General features: G+C 42.8%; 1 protein-coding gene across 3 annotated transcripts in view; it reads right to left on the reverse strand.

Moving 5' to 3' along the window:
* Positions 1 to 18477, reverse strand: part of RRBP1 (ribosome binding protein 1) — a 148250-nt gene that overhangs the window by 93737 nt on the left and 36036 nt on the right. For all 3 annotated transcript variants that reach the window (XM_085889088.1, XM_085889086.1, XM_085889087.1), the window contains exon 4: positions 3909 to 4045. In XM_085889088.1, the coding sequence (XP_085745214.1) occupies positions 3909 to 4045 (137 nt within the window). The remainder of the gene's footprint in view (positions 1 to 3908; positions 4046 to 18477) is intronic.

The following is an 18477-nucleotide window of genomic DNA, read 5'->3' on the forward strand; positions in this document are numbered from 1 at the left end:
AGTCTAAAATGTGGTTTACTCATAATGCCTTTAGAGTGTCAGTGATTGGCACCTGTAATGACAACTAAGAAAAGACAGCTCCACCCAAAAATCCTCTTTTTAAGAGACTGAACCTCTCGAGCAACCACTGTAGGTACTAGTTACCTTTAGTAAGCATAAGCATCCAGAAATGTTTCAATGTAAACACAAGGCAAATAATCCAAACGATTCAGCACGTGCACGGAGAGCTAGTTTTAACAACCATCTCGATCCACAAACTAATCAGCACAATTAGTGCCAGGCCGCTCATAACCCCTCAGGTCTTGTTCCAGGCACACAGCATGCTCACCCCTCAGTCAATTCCCATGCTCACAGCAACCCCAGCAACCAATTCAGCAGATAAATGAAAGCCAAAGGTGAACCCATGAAGTCAGCTGTTTAAACCTCCATCAAAGCAGCCATTTTGACACCCAATGTAGGCCTCATCTTTTGTCATTCAGCCATTTTGTGTGATTGGACATGTGATGCCATGAAATACCATGCCGGTGCGATCTCATTAAAAGAATTGGTAGAAATGAGCTACACAAAAATAAACTGGAATATCCAATACAAGATAGGTTCAATGAAAAAGGGCTTCAAATGTCAACTTCCTATTGAATTCAGTTTCCATCGAACAAAGATCAATGTGATCCTCAAACATTGTACTGTACTTAAAACTACCTTTAACATCAAATGTATACTCACCATGAAAGGTTATTTTAGTACATTTAACTCAAATTGGCCCTGGATGTGGGATAGCCCAGTTTACTTCTCAACATAGTGGTTCAGTAGCGAAAAAACAGTTTTAAATGATTATGGATCCATTTTCCAGCAGAATGGCATTATGGAAATAATATTGTCCACATGTAAGAACAGAATTTTTATAAAACAAGGGCACTATTTTTGCGAATGTGCAGCAACACAAGGGAAGCCGAGAAGTGTTTTCATGCGTGGCTTGAATAAGCAAATCTCTCACTATTACAGGCTTGAAGTTGGCTGTGTTCTTCTGCTGAACCAGGAACCAAAACAGAAACAACATTTAGCAGAAAGGAAATCTAAAACCATGGTTGGCATTACTCTTTTCAAAAGAAAGAGATGATCATATCATAAAGTGACAGCTTGCTACCTGAAGATAAACACACAAATGAACAGAGATTAATTAGAGTGTTAGAGAGACCGTTGAGCACAATCTCGGGGGAACCTCAGATATCTTGGTAATTAGTACATTTATGGTATTTAAAGTTCAATTTTCACATATGTTAGCAGAAAAAAAATTACAAGGTACCAGTAAGCTTTGGCAAACATTAAATATCATGCGTGTCTGTGTGGATGTGTGTGTGGTGTTGGTTGTTATCTCCATATGTGAATTTCAGAAGGTAGAACAGAGCCCTCCCAGGTTTCAAAGTATCCACATTTGCGTGTGTGTGCGCGCGCGCGTGCATGTGTGGAAGTGTGTATGCATGCAAGTTGCTGTTGACTGCTATCTCCACACATGGGTGGGTTTCAGGAGATGGAATGGAGCCCTCCCAGGTCTCAAAGTATCCATCTGCATTATGTTTTGTATGTGTATGCATTCCATGGCTTGGAGTAAAGGAAAATAAGCCACCAAAGCGAAGTCGATGGAGCGCCATCGTAAATCCCAATGCTTCCCACCCAAAGCAAAGTTGAAAGATGGCAAAAAGTTCCACCATGAATGACCCAATATCCAATTTTGAGTTTAAAAAATCTTCTGTTTTGAACCCTGTGACCCTAAGTCCCAACCCCCTAGTCCATGAACCGGGGGTCAAATCCTCCCCCCCCCACAAAAAGGTGACATATTTAATGCATCCCCAACGTTAATTGCGTATACAGTTTCGTTTTTTAAAACATTTTAAAATGTGCCTGTAATTACATTTCTCTTGATATATAATTCACCTTTTGACCTTTCCTCAGGGCACCAGGGTGCAGGGCCAAAAATTATACAGCTTTCACACCTTCTTACTACGTGATGATCATAACTACCAAGTTTGGTGAATTTCCGCATAACCATTTAGGAGTAGATAGCGTAACATACAGACAGACAAAGCCGATTATAATATCCTGCTGTTTTTTTTTTTTTAAAGCGTGGGGATTCACAAGTGCATTTAAGGTGTGGGATAGTGCATTGCAAAATGTACACACAATAAAAATATGCAAACAAAGGAGCTGGAAAACATACCTCTAGGGGATCGGAATGACATGCTAATCGATATACAGTACAGTGGTGAGAAAAAGTTTGTGAACCCTTTAGAATTTTCTGTATTTCTGCATAAATTTGACCTAAAATGTGATCAGATCTTCATCTAAGTCCTAATACTAGATAAAGAGAACCTGATTAAAAAATAGCACACAAAACAAAAATCTACTTTTTCGTATATTTATTGAGCAAAATGATCCAACATTCATTTTCTTTGTCGGAAAATGCATGTGAATCTCTTGGTTAGTCAGCTAAATTCAGGGGGTAATTACAGTCAGATGTTTCAATCAATGGGATGACAATCAAGAGTGAGTTTGGGTGGCCCTGTTCTACATGACAAACATAAACTTTTTTCGTCACTGTCAGTCTCGTCTTCACAACACAGGTTTGTGGAAGTGTGTCATGCCCCGATCAAAAGAGATTTCTGAGGACCTCAGAAAAAAGGGAGTTGTCGATGATCATCGGTCTGGAAAGGGTTACAAAACCATTTCTAAAGATGTTGGGTTCTACCAATCCACTATCAGGCAGATAGTTTACAAATGAAGAAAATTCAACACCATTGTTACTCTTTCCAGGTGTGGTCGGTCGTCCAACGAAAATCACTCCAAGAGCAAGGCATACAATAATCCAGGAAGTCACAAAGAACCCAGGGTAACGTCTAAGGATCTGCAGGTATCTCTTGCATTGGCTAATGTCAGTGTTCATGAGTCCACAATCAGGAAAACACTGAAAAAGAATGGTGTGCATGGGAGGAAAATAAGGAGGAAACCACTGCTCTCCAAGAAAAACATTGCTGCCCATCTAAAGTTTGCCAAAGACCACTTAGATGATCCAGAATGCTTTTGGAGGAATGTTCTGTGGACAGATGAGTCAAAAGTGGAACTTTTTGGCTTAAATGAGAAAAGTTGTGTTTGGCGAAAACACAAAAGTTGTGTTGTGTGTTTGGCGTGAAGCATAGTGGCAGGAGTATCATAGTTTGGGGCTGCTTTGCTACATCAGGACCCGGGTGCTTGCTATCACTGACGGAACCATGAATTCTGGATTGTACCAGCAAATTATACAGGAGAGTGTCAGGACATCTGTCAATAAGCTGAAGCTTAACAGAAAGTGGGTCATGCATGCAGAAAGACAATGATCCTAAACACACAAGTAAATCCACAAGAGAATGGCTGAAGCAGAAGAGATTTTGCTTTTTGGAATGGCCAAGTCAAAGTCCAGACCTTAACCAAATTGAAATGATGTGGCAGAACCCAAAGCGAGCAGTTCAAGCAAGAAAGCCCACAAATATCTTTGAGTTGAAGCAGTTCTGTAGGGAGGAATGGACCAAAATTCCTCCAATCTGATGTGCAGGACTGATCAAGAGTTTCAGGAAACGTTTGGTTTAAGTTATTCCTGCTCAAGGGGGTTACACCAGTTACTGAATGTAAAGGTTCACATACTTTTTCTGACAAAAAATTTAATGTTGGATGATTTTTCTTAATAAGTAAATGAAAAAGTAGTTTTTCTTTTTGTGTGGTATGTTTAATCAGGTTCTCTTTATCTATTATTAGTACTTAGAAGAAGATCTGATCACATTTTAGGTCAAATTTATGCAGAAATACAGAAAATTCTAAAGGGTTCACAAACATTTTCTTTCACAGCTTTCTCAGCTTTGCTGGGACCATCCGCAACTCACCGTGCACCAACGATCAGGCAGTGCCATGCCACTCTGCCCAGAAATCATCTGCAACATGTCCTGTGGACTGCTTGGATGCGCCTGCAAAGTTTCCACCATGCCAAAGTTTGATTCCGGGATATGCTGGCTGTTTGTACCTACAAGAAAAACCACACGTAAAATCTAAGTTTAATGAAGTCATTCTGACCAGAAAGCCAACATTTATACCGTTATTACCAATAGCCATTATTAACACATCTCCATAGCAGGGAGTGAATCAGTCATGTCGGCATTTCTGCAAATATAGTCCATGGGCCCAGGCATATATCGGTACCATCTGGGAAACCAAACTTTAGGGCTACTAAGTTATTGGTAGGGACTATATGATTATTTCAATATGTGATAACCGTTCCAGAAGAGCAACTTAGTGTATGTATTTTGCATTTTTACCATTCTGAGATATTGACGTTTTGGGGGAAAATCACACAATGGACTATTGACACATCCTATGAAGGTAATATCATTCAATAACAGCTCAGGATATCCAGATTTGTTTGCCTTTTCGCTTTCATTATGTGGAGGGTGGGTACATTCCAGAGATGATAACTACCAATAAAGCTGCCAGTCTGCAATGGTTATCATATCAAAATATTATCTATATATATACACCAATTCAAAAATCATAACTAGGATTGGTTTCCTTAGATAGTACCGACAAGTGAAATTTCTGGCCTGGCCCATGGACTCAGCTGCCAGTCTGCAATGGTTATCACATCAAAATATATATATATATATATATATATATATATATATATATATATATATATATATATATATATATATATATATATATATACATATACGTATACATACATATATACACCAATTCAAAAATCACAACTAGGATTGGTTTCCTTAGATGGCACCGACAAGTGGAATTTCTGGCCTGGGCCAATGGACTAATAGAGCAAACAATGGCCATTTGTTACACACGTTGAGATGAAACAGCTTACAATTTTATGGGGATCTATCTGATCAATTGATTCATAGTAATGTTTCTGCAAGCACAAAATGCATAGTCACTTTGCAGGACAATGCCAATTCCATTATTGCTTCAGCCTATCTCAATACCATGGTGTGTGTTTTGCTGGCTTGAAAACATCAATGTCTTTGAAGGAAGCCCTGACATTTTTATACCATTTACAACAAATTACACTATATTTTGCTGGTCGTGGCTTAAAGGTTAAGGCGGTTGGCTTAGGATCTTGGGGTCACGAGTTAAAACTACAGCCATGCCAAAACACCACCAGTCGGGTCGACTCAGCCTGTCATCCTTTCGACGTCGGTAAAATGAGTACAATCTTGCTGGGGTTAAGAGATCAATAACAGTTGATCTAAGGATTGCAGTGGTGTCCCCCCTCCACACCCCTACCCATGTGGGAGTGCCCTCACAACCCCCTACCATCCCCCCCCCCCAACCCAAGTGGTCACCTCAGACTTCGTTCGCCACCTTAACTTACAACAATACTGTATTTTACGAGATTCCACGAATGAATGATCCAAGCAATACACTCATATAGCATGTCTGAAGAAATTATATATTTTTAGCAAAGCCTCCTGAAAAAATGTTTGGCTTCTGAAGTTTCCATCATCCATATGAGAAACTCACATTTTTGGTTTCTATACAGTTATGGTTCTGTCGAACAAGGATAATTATTTTGCAAACCACAGTGTAAAAAACCCATTTGGGGAAATATGAGGTGACACGGTGGGGCTTAAATATTTGAGGAAAAAACCATGGAGGAAGGAAGAGAAAGTGAGAGCAAAGGAAGAGAAGGGTGAGAAGAAATGAGTGTATCAGAGAGCATGCTCCGAAGAATGAATTTGTGCCTGCAACATGGTGGTGGACACTTTCAGCAATTCATTTAAGCCTTTAAGGTAATCAATTGCGTGGATAATGTCACGTCTTTCTGTAACATTAGGCTACATTCATGCAAAATATGAGGTTCCTAACTGATATTGTTTTTAGTGTATAGGAATTATTTTGGGTTCTTGAATAAAAATTTTAAAAACACCTTGTAAGAGAACATGAGTGTGGCACAATCGCATCCCACATTAAAAAACCTGTAGGTTCTTCCCATTGCAGCAAAGTGTAAAACGTCAAAATTCCAATGGGAGCATACACTGATAGGAAGTCTTCAGAGGAAGATGCCCCCCCCACCTGTCATAGAGTGTTTCGGCCCTTAACTTTTCTACTCTCGGGGGGGGGGGGCACGCTCCAAAAAAGGAACGTCTTCCTATCAGGAGTTTCCCGCGTTGAGCAATACAGAAACTTCCGCTTTTCACCTTACATTTTCCCATTAATGTTATTTGGAGAGGGAGGGGGAGGCAAGAACCATTTACTTCGAAAACGAGCCATGTTGTAATCAAATTGAGGAAGCTTGGCTATCAGACAAGTGTTTTCCTAATGACCAGTCGGAGTCCTCTCTTTGAAACCAAAGGCATACCGACGCCTCTTTAACTGCCGACGACCATTCCTTCAAAACTTTCGTTCTGTCTCTACTTGTCAGGCCAATATTTTTTACAAGGGTATAGGCTGACAGACCAACTAATCCCCTTCCTCCAATTTCCACATTAAATAAGTCAGTAGCATATCTTTCTTTGTGCATCTTTGTCATCAGCCACTCATACTTCGCTCTTTTAACTTCACCAGCTTCTGAAATCCGAGACTCAAATGGTACCATTAACTCAATAATTATGATGTGCCTACTCAACTCTGATTGAAGGACAATATCTGGTTTTTGACGCGTCTCAGCAATAATCCCAGGAAATTTATTCATGATGGGCAGGCAGATCAGCCCACAATTTCCAATCATTCGCATCATGGAACACTGCACGACGAGGTTGATCTTTGTGGATGCTTCTATTTTCCATTGTTTTCTTTGAAAAAACTGCTTTAACGAAATTACAGTAACTCACATTTTCCTCGACTGGGATAGTTGTGTCATTATGGGTACATTTTATTGTATCTATGGTTCTTGCGATACATTTGAGTACCCGCTTATACCTCCAGGTACAACGCCCTTTTGCTAGGGCAAACTTACATGCAGACACCATAGCTACCACAAAGTTTACATTGAGTGTTATCATTTACTTTCCAACGAATGAGGTTGGCCTCTGTAGTTAGTTGATCATAAATGCACCGAATGAGAAAACTAATTCGCAGAGGTGACATGTGCCATAAGTCATTCCATGTTTAGGACCTTTGTAAACAATCCTCTCAGGTTGTCCACTACCCTTGATGTCTCAATTGGACAAGCCTTATAGAGCCATTTATCATTTCCTTCTTTACAAACTTCATCAAGCATCAAGTTCGTTTTTTGACGATTACTTGCTTTTGACCACCAAACACATGCAGACTCTATCAATCCCAGGCCTTTCCGATCAGCTTGAACAGCTCCGATAACACTGAACAACAAATTTCAAAAATTTTTTTTTACTGGAGATGTGTAAAGTGATTAAGACTAATTTGGGTACGCTGATTTCAAAAATCATAACCGTTTTGCTGTATCACGTCAGGATTTTCAGGAACAGAAATATTCCCATTGCCTAGAAGTCAGGATTTCAATGAAATTTACATATGTCTTTAACATGTCTATTTCGTACAATTGTTGTTAACTTGTGTTATATTTCTTTCTTTCAGATAAAGATGAGTAGGCGTTCCTGTACCAATCATCCTGACAACTTCTGTTATGTCTGTGGTCGGTATACCAAAAAAGATCAACAGCGAAGTATATCTACAGCAGTGAAAATGAAGGCCGCCTACTTTCACTACTTCGGGTGTAAGGTGGGGGACCAAGAACAGAGCTGGGCACCACACATCTGCTGCACAAGCTGTCACACAACCTTGACTCAGTGGTTGGTGGGCAAGCGCGCGAGCATGCCATTTGCGGTGCCCATGATATGGCGTGAGCCGCAGAATCATCATGATGATTGTTATTTCTGCTGCACAAGCATCGCCGGCTTCAACAAGAAGAATAAAGGTCACATCAAGTACGCTGACTGCATCTCTGCTCGTAAACCTGTGCCTCATGATGATGAGAACCCCGTTCCAACACCTCCAGCTGATCAGAACATAGCTGTAAGCAGTGGTGAAGAGGATGGTGATGATGAACCTTTTGAACCCGACACTCAAGAATCACACCTTCTGAACCAGGGAGACTTAAATGATCTTGTAAGAGATCTCTCGCTGTCAGAGGCGAAGGCAGAGCTGCTTGGATCAAGGCTGCAGCAGTGGAATCTACTTGAACCTAACACCAAGATATCCTTGTTCAGAGCACGTCACAGAGACATGGCTGAGTTCTTTGAGATGGAAGACACGATGACATTCTGCAGTGACATCAACGGTCTGTTGAAAGAACTTGGGTGTGATCACGATCCTGCAGACTGGCGCCTCTTCATCGACTCGGGGAAGAACAGCTTGAAGGCTGTTTTGCTCCACAATGGCAACGAGAAACCATCAGTCCCACTGGCTCACGCGTTCGGCATGACAGAGACCTATGAGACTATGCGGCAGCTGCTTGATTCCATCAAGTACAATGACTTCAACTGGCACATCTGCGGAGACTTGAAAGTGGTGGCGCTGTTGTTAGGGCTGCAGTCAGGCTACATGAAATACATGTGCTTCCTTTGTCTCTGGGATAGCAGAGACGACAAGAATCACTGGACGAAGAAAGATTGGGAAGAGTGAAAAGAGCATGTACCTGGTCGACACAACGTGAAGCATGTCGCCCTTGTCGACCCAGCCAAGGTTTTCCTTCCACCACTCCACATAAAGCTCGGCTTGATGAAAAGTTTTGTACGGGCAATGGATCTGAATGGGCGTGGGTTTTTAGTTCCTCCTCAAGGAAAAGTTTGGCAACACCTTGTCGGAGGCCAAGATCAAGGCTGGTGTCTTTGTTGGACCGCAAATCCGACAGATTATGAAGGACGAAACTTTTCCGACAACTCTAAACCCCAAAGAGCTGGCAGCGTGGAGGAGCTTCAAAGCTGTGACGGACAACTTCTTGGGGAACGAGCGCGCGGACAACTATGAAGAAATAGTGCAGCAGCTGCTGGAGTCCTTCAGGAAACTTGGCTCCAGGATGTCCCTGAAAATCCATTTCCTACAGCAGCACCTGAACTTCTTCCCTGACAACTTGGGAGCAGTCTCGGACGAGCACGGCGAGCGATTCCACCAAGAGATTTCACTCATGGAGACGCGTTACCAAGGGCGGCACAACCCGAACATGATGGGCGATTTCTGCTAGTTCCTGCATCGTGAAACTGACACAGAGCAGCACAAACACAAAGCCAAATGCCTAAAGCATTTTTAATTACATTCTAGTGGAGTTTTTCTGTAATTTCTATAATTTTGAAGCATTCATGATGAAATAAATGAATAAATGAATTTTTGTAAATTTCATTGAAATCCTGACTTCTAGGCAATGGGAATATTTCTGTTACTGAAAATCCTGACGTGATACAGCAAAACGGTTATGATTTTTGAAATCAGCGTACCCAAATTAGTCTAAATCACTTTACACATCTCCAGTAAAAAATTTTTGTTGTTCAGTGTAATCTCTCTTTTCTTCAGCAGTTTCGAGAGCTTTCGACTGCTTTGTGGGTACCATTTATAACCGGTTCTTATTCTCGGCTGTGCTTTACAGATGAATTCATCCCACGAACTTTTGAGAGAAAGGACCTGCCTACATTTCCATCCATCCATTGGAGCCATACTCTGTACAGAGCGTCGGTGCTGCTGAAGCAGTTTCCTTGGCTATTGGGCACAATCCTGGATGGGTCGCCACTCCGACGCAGGATACTCGAATGACTCGATCATCCCCAGCAAACTGGTACTCATTTTGCCGACCTCGGAAGGATGGCAGGCCGAGTCAACCCCCTGGTGAAGTAAATCAGCGAGGCTTGAACTCGGGACGCTTGGATCCCAAGCCGCCACCCTAACCACTGAGCCAACACCAGGCTTCTGTCTACATTTAACCACCTTAAATTCCTGTCAATGATTTTATTAGGAGTACTAACATCACCTTCTTGAAGTACAATGCATGTGTTGCTAATCCGGAAGGAAGACCAAGCCATTTTTGCATGTGTTGATTAAACTTCTCAAAGCTCTCGGCAGTTGACAAGGTGAACTCATACATTTTAAGTAGCCACAACAATTTGGGGATCAACATAAATTGTAGTAGCCACACTTTGAATCTACCTTGCAACCATGTCTTGTCTATTAGAGCTAGATTATGAAGAGCTTCTTGAAGAACCACCTTGCAGGTAAATGTGTCCTTCAGAGACTTGTCAAAGCAGCATCCAAGGCTCTTCATAGGCTCTTCAAATAATGTTGGAATTTTATGCCCTGCTACTTCAAAAAATATCGCATCACAACGTTTCTCTTGAATGATTGAGACTGAATGCGATTTTGGGGATTTTAAATTCATGACACCACGTTATAAGCTCGTTTAGCTTCTCCAGAATGTCTTGCATTTCCTTCTGGGCATTAGTAAGGATTGTTGTATCGTCCATGAATGCTCTCAATGAAGGTGTGAGAATACCATTCCCAAATTGTGCTGTCACAGGTATTTCCCATCATACTCCATCCAGGAAGAGTTACATTGCCAGGATGAAAAAGAGGTGAAATTGTACAACCCAATGCAATACCAACCTGTAACTCGACATATTTTGTTGTATAGGAAATAGTCGAGAAACACATTCTGAACTTCTCAAAGTATGTCTGTACAAGTTGAATAATCGACGGTGGTACATGGTGTAACCTTAATGCCTTCCATATGAGTCAATGAGATGTTGCACCATAAGCATTTGCCAAGTCTAACCATGTGACATGTAAAATTTTCCGTCTTCACTTGGCATCCTGTTGTTGTGTCGAGAAAATAAAATACAGTATTCAGAATAAATAACACCGAGAACATGATATTGAAGCATGCATGGAAAAGAGCGGTCACCTCCATTGTGTACAATACTGCTATGCATTTTCACTTCTGAACTCAAGCTCTACCCAGACATCATATCTGTAAGGCATAAACTAACTCTTAATGACATGGCAAGCCGAGTAACAATGTGTGCTTGGTTGTGACCGAATGGAAAGGACCCAAATCGGACCAACTCCTTGTGGTTCAGTGATGAAGCACACTTTCACTTGAATGGGGCTATCAGCAATCACACAGCCTGGTGTTGGCTTAGTGGTTAGGGTGGCAGCTTGGGATCCTAGGGTCCTAAGTTCAAGCCCCGTTGGCCACTGAATTAATACACCAGGGGGTTGACTCAGCCTGTCATCCTTCCGAGGTCGGCGAAATGAGTAACTGTGTGTACTGGTAGAGGGGCACTGCATTAGCAACACAGTCACGCTTCCAAGAAATGATAGCTACCCCGGCAGTTAAGCTGCCATATGCAAGAAGAAGAAGATCAACAATCACAACATCTTCTGGTGTGCTGAGCCTCCTGAGGTGTTTGAGATGTCTCTCAAGGGGACCAAGTCCACTTTCTTCTGTGCATTGAATACCAGATGGGGTATGTTGGGAGACCGTGTTGGTTCGAGGACACCAATGGTAAGATGGTGACAGTCAACAGTGAGTGGTACCGCAAGGTCTTACGCTTATTCCACGCTGATCTCGCTCAACTACTGTCTCCAAACCAGCTCAGACTTGCATAGTTCATGCAGGACGATGCCCCACTACACAATGCATGTGAAACCTGCTCCACCAGCTGTTTGGAAATCTTGTCATCAGCCTGGGCACAGCGCATGATTGGGCAACTCAGAGGCCGGATTTGAATCCATTGGATTTTTCTTTTTGGGGGGTGCTGCAAAAGGTGAAGTTTATGCCAACAAATCTCAAAGTCTGGCTGTCCTGAAGCAGAAGGTGGAGGACTACCATTAGGCTTCCACTTCAGCCACTTGCAGATGAGTTGTGGAGAATTTTGGAGTCAGGATCAAAGCCTGATTGAACAGAGGTGCAGCACACATTGAAAATATCAATTACAAGCAGTATAATGTGTGATTTGAAAATGGCATGGTGTACACTTTCCATCAATGTATCACTGAACTTGCTACCTTTTGTAATATTCTACAATAAAACATTCAAATCGTCCACAATTTTTTGAAACACCCTGTACTTCGTGAATGGGCATATGAGGTAAGACAATAAAGTCTCAGGAGTGATGTTTATTTATTGACAGATGGCAGCACTGGCTTGGGTTTCGCAATGGACATGCATCATAATCTTCCTGTCAGTACTGTGTTAGCCGTTGTATAGATCGGTTGTGTTTTGTAGCCATTACTGGAGCTTTATTAAAATTACAAGTTTTGCAACCGTGTTCTGAAGATGAACAACAAATTTATGGAACAGAGAATCATCTAGTTTTTGGTAAAACCAAAAGAAAGTGGCACGGACATTTTCGACAAATTGAAGCTGGTGTACGAGCAAGACACAATGTCAAGATCAAGTGTGTTTGAGTAGGCCAAGAGGTTTGCGGAAAGGAGAATGAACGTGAACGATGACGAGTGGTCGGGACACCCATTGATTGCCAAAATGAACGAAAACGGTGAGAATGTTGGTCCAATCTGACCGATGTCCAAAACTCCAATTAAAGGAGCTCATTTTGCATCAAGAGAAGAGATCCAGAGAGTCATGACCAACGAGCAAAATGGCCTTTCAGACAACAAATTCCAAGGGTGTGTTGAAGCATGGCAGCAACGTTAGTAAGCGTGTATACACTCTCAGGGAGATTTCTTTGAAGGTGACCACTAAACATAATTGGTAAGTTTACAATAAAATTTTATTTTCCTTGAATCTTGAAACTATTGTTTGACTTCATACATGCGCCAAATGTAAGAGAGATTGTGTAGCTGGGCTATCCTGGAACGACCTCCGAATCTCGATTCTTTGAATAAGGAATGCTCTCTGGGCAGCTTGACCAACACTTGCAGAGGTTTAAATAAACTTTTTTTTTTAAACACTCCAAGTGCAATGATAAAAACCATGCCTTTTCCACATACAATCACACGTCCCACCAAACAAGGTGGTGCCGCTCTCCCTATTTCCAGCAGAGACGAAGCGAAGAGACGAAGCGGAGCATAAATATGCACGAGACAAAACATGGGCAGAGCATGAAAATACGTTTTACATTCAAACTTGGTTACATCACACTCCTCACCTGGTTTTTATATAAACCACTACAGCAATTGATTGAACAAAGAATTACGTGACCAGGAGAACGAGGGTAGCCACCTTGGCTCAAAACATTAAAAAAAAAATTGAACATTTGTCAAGAATAAAATAAAATGACTACATTGTACATCCTATACCATCACTAAATTAATGGACCAAACTATGGCTAATGGATAGGGACATAGAGGAAAATAACATGAGAACATGAAATTCACAGTGAATAGAACACAATGAAGGAATTCACTCTTCCCCCGCTGGTACAAGCAGCATGACCTCAGTTAAAAGTCGCAGGTTGATATGGGGCTTCCTGTCCTTCACGGTGTGGATTCACACTTTTTGAACCCGACCGTCTCACTGGGCAATATCTCAACCACACGTCCACAGGGCCAGTCATTCCTGTGCACATTGGACTTCAGCAGAACGATATCACTGAAACAAAGGTTGCGTTTCTTGACTAACCACTGCATACAAGGTTGCAGGGTCAGGAAATATTAGTTGTGCCATCGTAACCAGAAGGTAGTCACCAAATGCTGTACACGTCACCACAGCCAAAGACATCTGGAGGATGAACAAAATCGCCTGGTGGTGCACGAAGAGGCGTTGTCTTCATGGTAAGTAGTGCTGCTGGTGTCAAGATTTCAGGCACGTCTGGATCTGTAGACACCAGTACAAGTGGACGAGTGTTGACAGCGCAAACCTCCACCAGGAAGGTAGTAAGGAGTTCATGGGTTAGAGAAACTATTTTCTCCAAGAGCATCGCGTCTTCTACGACAAACACTGATCATTCATTTCCACACTCCACTCATGTGTGGTGTGTGTGTGTGTGTGTGTGTGTGTGTGTGTGTGTGTGTGTGTGTGTGTGTGTGTGTGTGTGTGTGTGTGTGTGTGTGTGTGTGTGTGTGTGTGTGTGTGTGTGTGTGTGTGTGTGTGTGTGTGTGTGTGTGGTTGAACTTTCACTTCAAGAAACATGTAAAACGTTGTGTTCCCACTGAACATTCATGCTTGGTAACTAATATGGCTATGGAACAAAACTACGGATCGTTAACCAACTCTAAAGCAGGCAAAGTGGGTATAATGGATAATTTGGAATCCGAAAGAAATCTTCGTCCAGACAGCTATAATGACCCCGTCACGGGACAGGCTTTTATGAGCGAGTCACCAGGTCTGCTGGCTTAATGTTGGTTGCCACTTAGTTCCATTGAGAAGGTTATGCACTCATGGATCGTTTGCTCTATATCGGCCATGATGGCAATAGATTCCTGTCAAAAGCATACTAAGACCCCGAAGAGACTATTGATGAGGTCTTAACCAGGAAGTAGTACCTTATTTAGTGAGACCAATATAGGTAGCACTGCCGTCGAACAGCACACAAATATTTCAGGTTTGCGTGCATGGAATACAGCAAAATGAGGGAGATACTATCGCAGTCATTTTGCCTCTGTTCCTCGTTCTAGAGGCTCAGCCTGTCTTTGGAAAAGAGTTTAGTCATGAAATCCACATACTACTATTGAAGGGCTAGTTTCTTATCCAAAAGCTTGCAAAGGGACTTTAAGCAGTTGATTGCAAGGGGTCAATTGCCTGGAAGTTTTACATCGTCTCTGAAGGGTAACCAAGCCAACCAATTGGCATTTTCATTCCTGACTAATCCATCCTCCATGGTCACAAGAAAAGCAGTTGTTTTCTATGGAGTGGCCAGGCTTATCATCATTCTTTGTTTACTGATAGATGTCACTGCTGACTCAGTCATCGAAGGCTCAGTGGTCGCAGGATCTCCCGAAGAGCTGACCTGAAGGTATGTGATGATGTGGCAGAATGACATCCTTGACAGTGTCACAATTAGGGCATGGTGAGCAGACTGATTGTCTTCCATCGCCGAGAATATGGGTACGATCGGTCTCCACTCACTCAGGGCTATAGATTTCTTCCAGACATACATCGCCAATTATCACCTATCCAAAGTCCATATGTTGTGCCTACGGAACATTAGGTGATCCACTCCAAGATTCTCTGACCTTAAGCAGCTGAGGAGCATCTCGTCCAATTAACAGCAAGACGGTCTGGGTCAGGTTCAGGAAACATTTCAGTGAGAGGACGTATATGTGAATGGAGCCTTGCGACCTCCAGTGTTGGAATCTCAGATGAATTACAAGGAATAGTATTACACTCGGTTAACACCAGAAGCAGCAGGTGGACAATTCCATCAAAAGATTCGATGACTAGATTCCTGACACACCTATGATGATCATCATCCAGGCTGCCATATTTACAGAGCAGGTTTTGCGGTCACACAGGACTCAATTATTTGGCATGTTGACATAGTTAAAGAGTTTGCTGTGGCCCAGAGACTGATTTGACTGGTCATCCAACAAACAAGTTTTCAGAAATTTCAGGATTACCAGCGATGAAAACCTTCAGAAGACAGATTTTGGAACAAGACCTTCCTCTGGATCCACCAATACCACAAATGTTCAGACACGTGTTAATCACCGAGGGTCACTCATTATGGTTTTGAAGCCCATCCGACACTCTCAGAGTTTGAGGAGGCACTAATAAATTGCATCTCAGCCGGCTCTTTTCTCAATGGGTAGCAGTTTTCTCCATCAAAGGTAGCACAACTGACATTATGAAGTGCTGAGCAATGATGGGTGCTGCCACACTGAGAACAATGCAATTTTACTCGACACTCCTTGGCTGAATGGGTAGTTGACAGAGAATATCTGGTACATATTTTGCATTGGTTAAGAAGGATGAGTCTGGATTGCAATGTTTTTGCTTCAAATGTTCTATATTGTGCAAGAGGATGTTTGGTCCTGTGAATATGGCAGAATTGTTGTGGATCTTCCATTCGATGATGAGTGCGCTGATTTTCATAAGGCGACGCGACTGCTATGGTCGGCTGCTCGACAATCTGTGGCAGCAATTCACCCATGACCTCGGTCTTACTTGCTCTGACCCTTGGAAGTGTCACTTGTGAAGGAAGACATTCTCTTCTTCGTGGTGAATGGAGCTTTCACCCCTGTTGCCAAAGAACGTGATCCATCATCATATCCTGAGGAAACCATCAGACAAAGGTCATTTTGAATATGCATTGCACCAAACAAAAATGCCAGCATCGAAAATGGTGGAAAGGTGACATTGTGGGTTCCTGGAAAAGAGCATTCCCACCTTAGCCGCAGGTGTAGGTAATCCAACTGCTGAACTATTTTCAAATTCATCCCAACCCAGAGCATCAGTAATCACCTCCAAGCGGGCCCAAGCCACAGCCACTTTTTTGTCCCGCTTCAGCTGTTCAAGATATATCTTTTGCTGCGTAGCTTTCAGTTGTTACTGCATCTGTAGCTGCTTTTGCTGTGCTTGTTGCTGCTCGAGATCACTCAATTGCTATGTAGCCATCAATCGTTGCTGCATCCGTTGCTCTTCGAGTGGCAATCGAGCTTCGTCCGATTTACATCCCATGGCAGCTCTAACAGGGATGCTCTGACAGGCAGCTCTGACAGGCAATAAGCATTGCCTCGGCTGCTTCCGCTTTGGCCTTCAACAAGAGCGAAAACCTGGAAGAATTGGTCGAAACTGGGAGCCAGCGACAGACCGCGTATGAAGCAAGCTCGACATGGCTGCTCTTCTTTCTCCCGGCGGCGAGACGAGCGTGAAATCAGGTCTTCACTATCCTGGAACAGCCTACGTGTCCCAATTCTTTGAATAAATAATGCTCCAGGCAGCTTAACCAACACTTACAGAGATTTAAATCACTTTCATTATTTAAAATGCTCCAAGTGTGACAACAAAACAGTGCCTTTTCCACACACAACCAAACATCCTGCCAGACTGGGCAGTAACACTCTCCACGCTTCCAGCAGAGATGACACGACAGGGGCGGAGCATAAATATGCATGGAGCAAAACATGAATATGTATGAGGAAAGACGCGGGCCGAACATAAATATGTATGAGGCAAGACATGAGTGGAGCATGAATATATGCGTACATTCAAACATGGTGACATAACACGGGCCATGTGTCCCACGTATCCTGTTTCCCATTTTCCCACCACCTGTTATTTTACTATTCACTGTGGTTCCAGATTGCCTGGGAGCAAACTAACCATCCCAAGGGATGTGGAATGCTGCAAGCCATAAGGATAGTCACATCCATGCTTTTGACCCACTCCCGAGAACCCCTCTTGAAAAGGCAAGGGTGGGAGTAAAGCTGCAAGTCAGAGGAAAGCAGGGACATGGGAGTCAAAATTAGTGTGGGGGTGGGGTGGAGGCAGACAAGACTTTGGCAAGAGAACATGAGAGGTCAATAAAGCCAATGAGTGAAGCCTGGTGAATGAAGCCCAGTGAGAAAAGAGCCTTTTCTAAATACATCGAGATCCCTGTGGTTCTGGATCAATCAAAGGGTGAAGGAGCTCCTTGTGAGCCAACTACCATCCATTTCTAGTGCCCATCTGTGTCTGCAGACATCCTCCTGCAGTTGGGTGACTTTCTTTTTTTTTTTTGGAGGTTGTTGGCAGGATTTGCAACCCGGCCACCATAAAACATTTCATTCCGCAAAATCCGCAAATGTAAGGAAATCTGCAAACCCACTCCGTAGGAGTAACACTTGTGTTGCTGCCCTCTGTAGGGAAGCTCACCAAATGACGGGATTGGAGGAAAAAAAACCTCATTCCTTGATGATAGGAGCAAAACTACGGGAGTAAACCTCCAGGGTCAGATTGTGGTGGTGTGTGGCGGATTGGTACTGAGCTGTCGTCCACCATACGGCGGTCTCCGTGGGTTAACCTGAAGCAGTCCCTTCAAGTGGGTGCCTGGAATGTCCCATCTCTAAAACGATGATCACCTGTCTCTGTTATCATCTGAGTTCAAGTGTTTGAACATAGATATTGCAGCACTCTCTGAGGTTCAGAGACCAGATAGTGAAGAGATCATGGGGGGGGGGATTACACCTACTATTGGTATGGTCACCCTGATGGTTACCATGCACAAGGAGTTGCTGTAGCTGTGTCCAATAAGCTGACTCCAATAATAATTTAGGTAACACTGCCCAACGAGTGGATGAGAATAAGGATTCATCACTCCTTGGGTGTCATTCCCCTGGTCTCTGTGTATGCTCTGACTGAGGCGAGTGATATCACTGTGAAGGACGCATTCTATGCCGTGCTAGAGTCTGTGGTTGGTCAATGCACCAGGCGAGATACACTTCTAATCTTGTGGGATTTCAATGCATTACCTGCATCTGATAGGGAAGGTTATGAAAGTTATGAAACATGTGTTGGTCCCCATGGGTCTGGAACTGTGAACCAGAATAGCTCGAAGTTCCTTGATTTTGCAAGAAGTCATGGACTTCGGGTGGCTG

Source organism: Eptatretus burgeri, chromosome 7 (assembly GCF_056783735.1).
Source record: "Eptatretus burgeri isolate ZD-2024b chromosome 7, Ebu_testis_v1, whole genome shotgun sequence".
Classification (NCBI taxonomy): domain Eukaryota; kingdom Metazoa; phylum Chordata; class Myxini; order Myxiniformes; family Myxinidae; genus Eptatretus; species Eptatretus burgeri.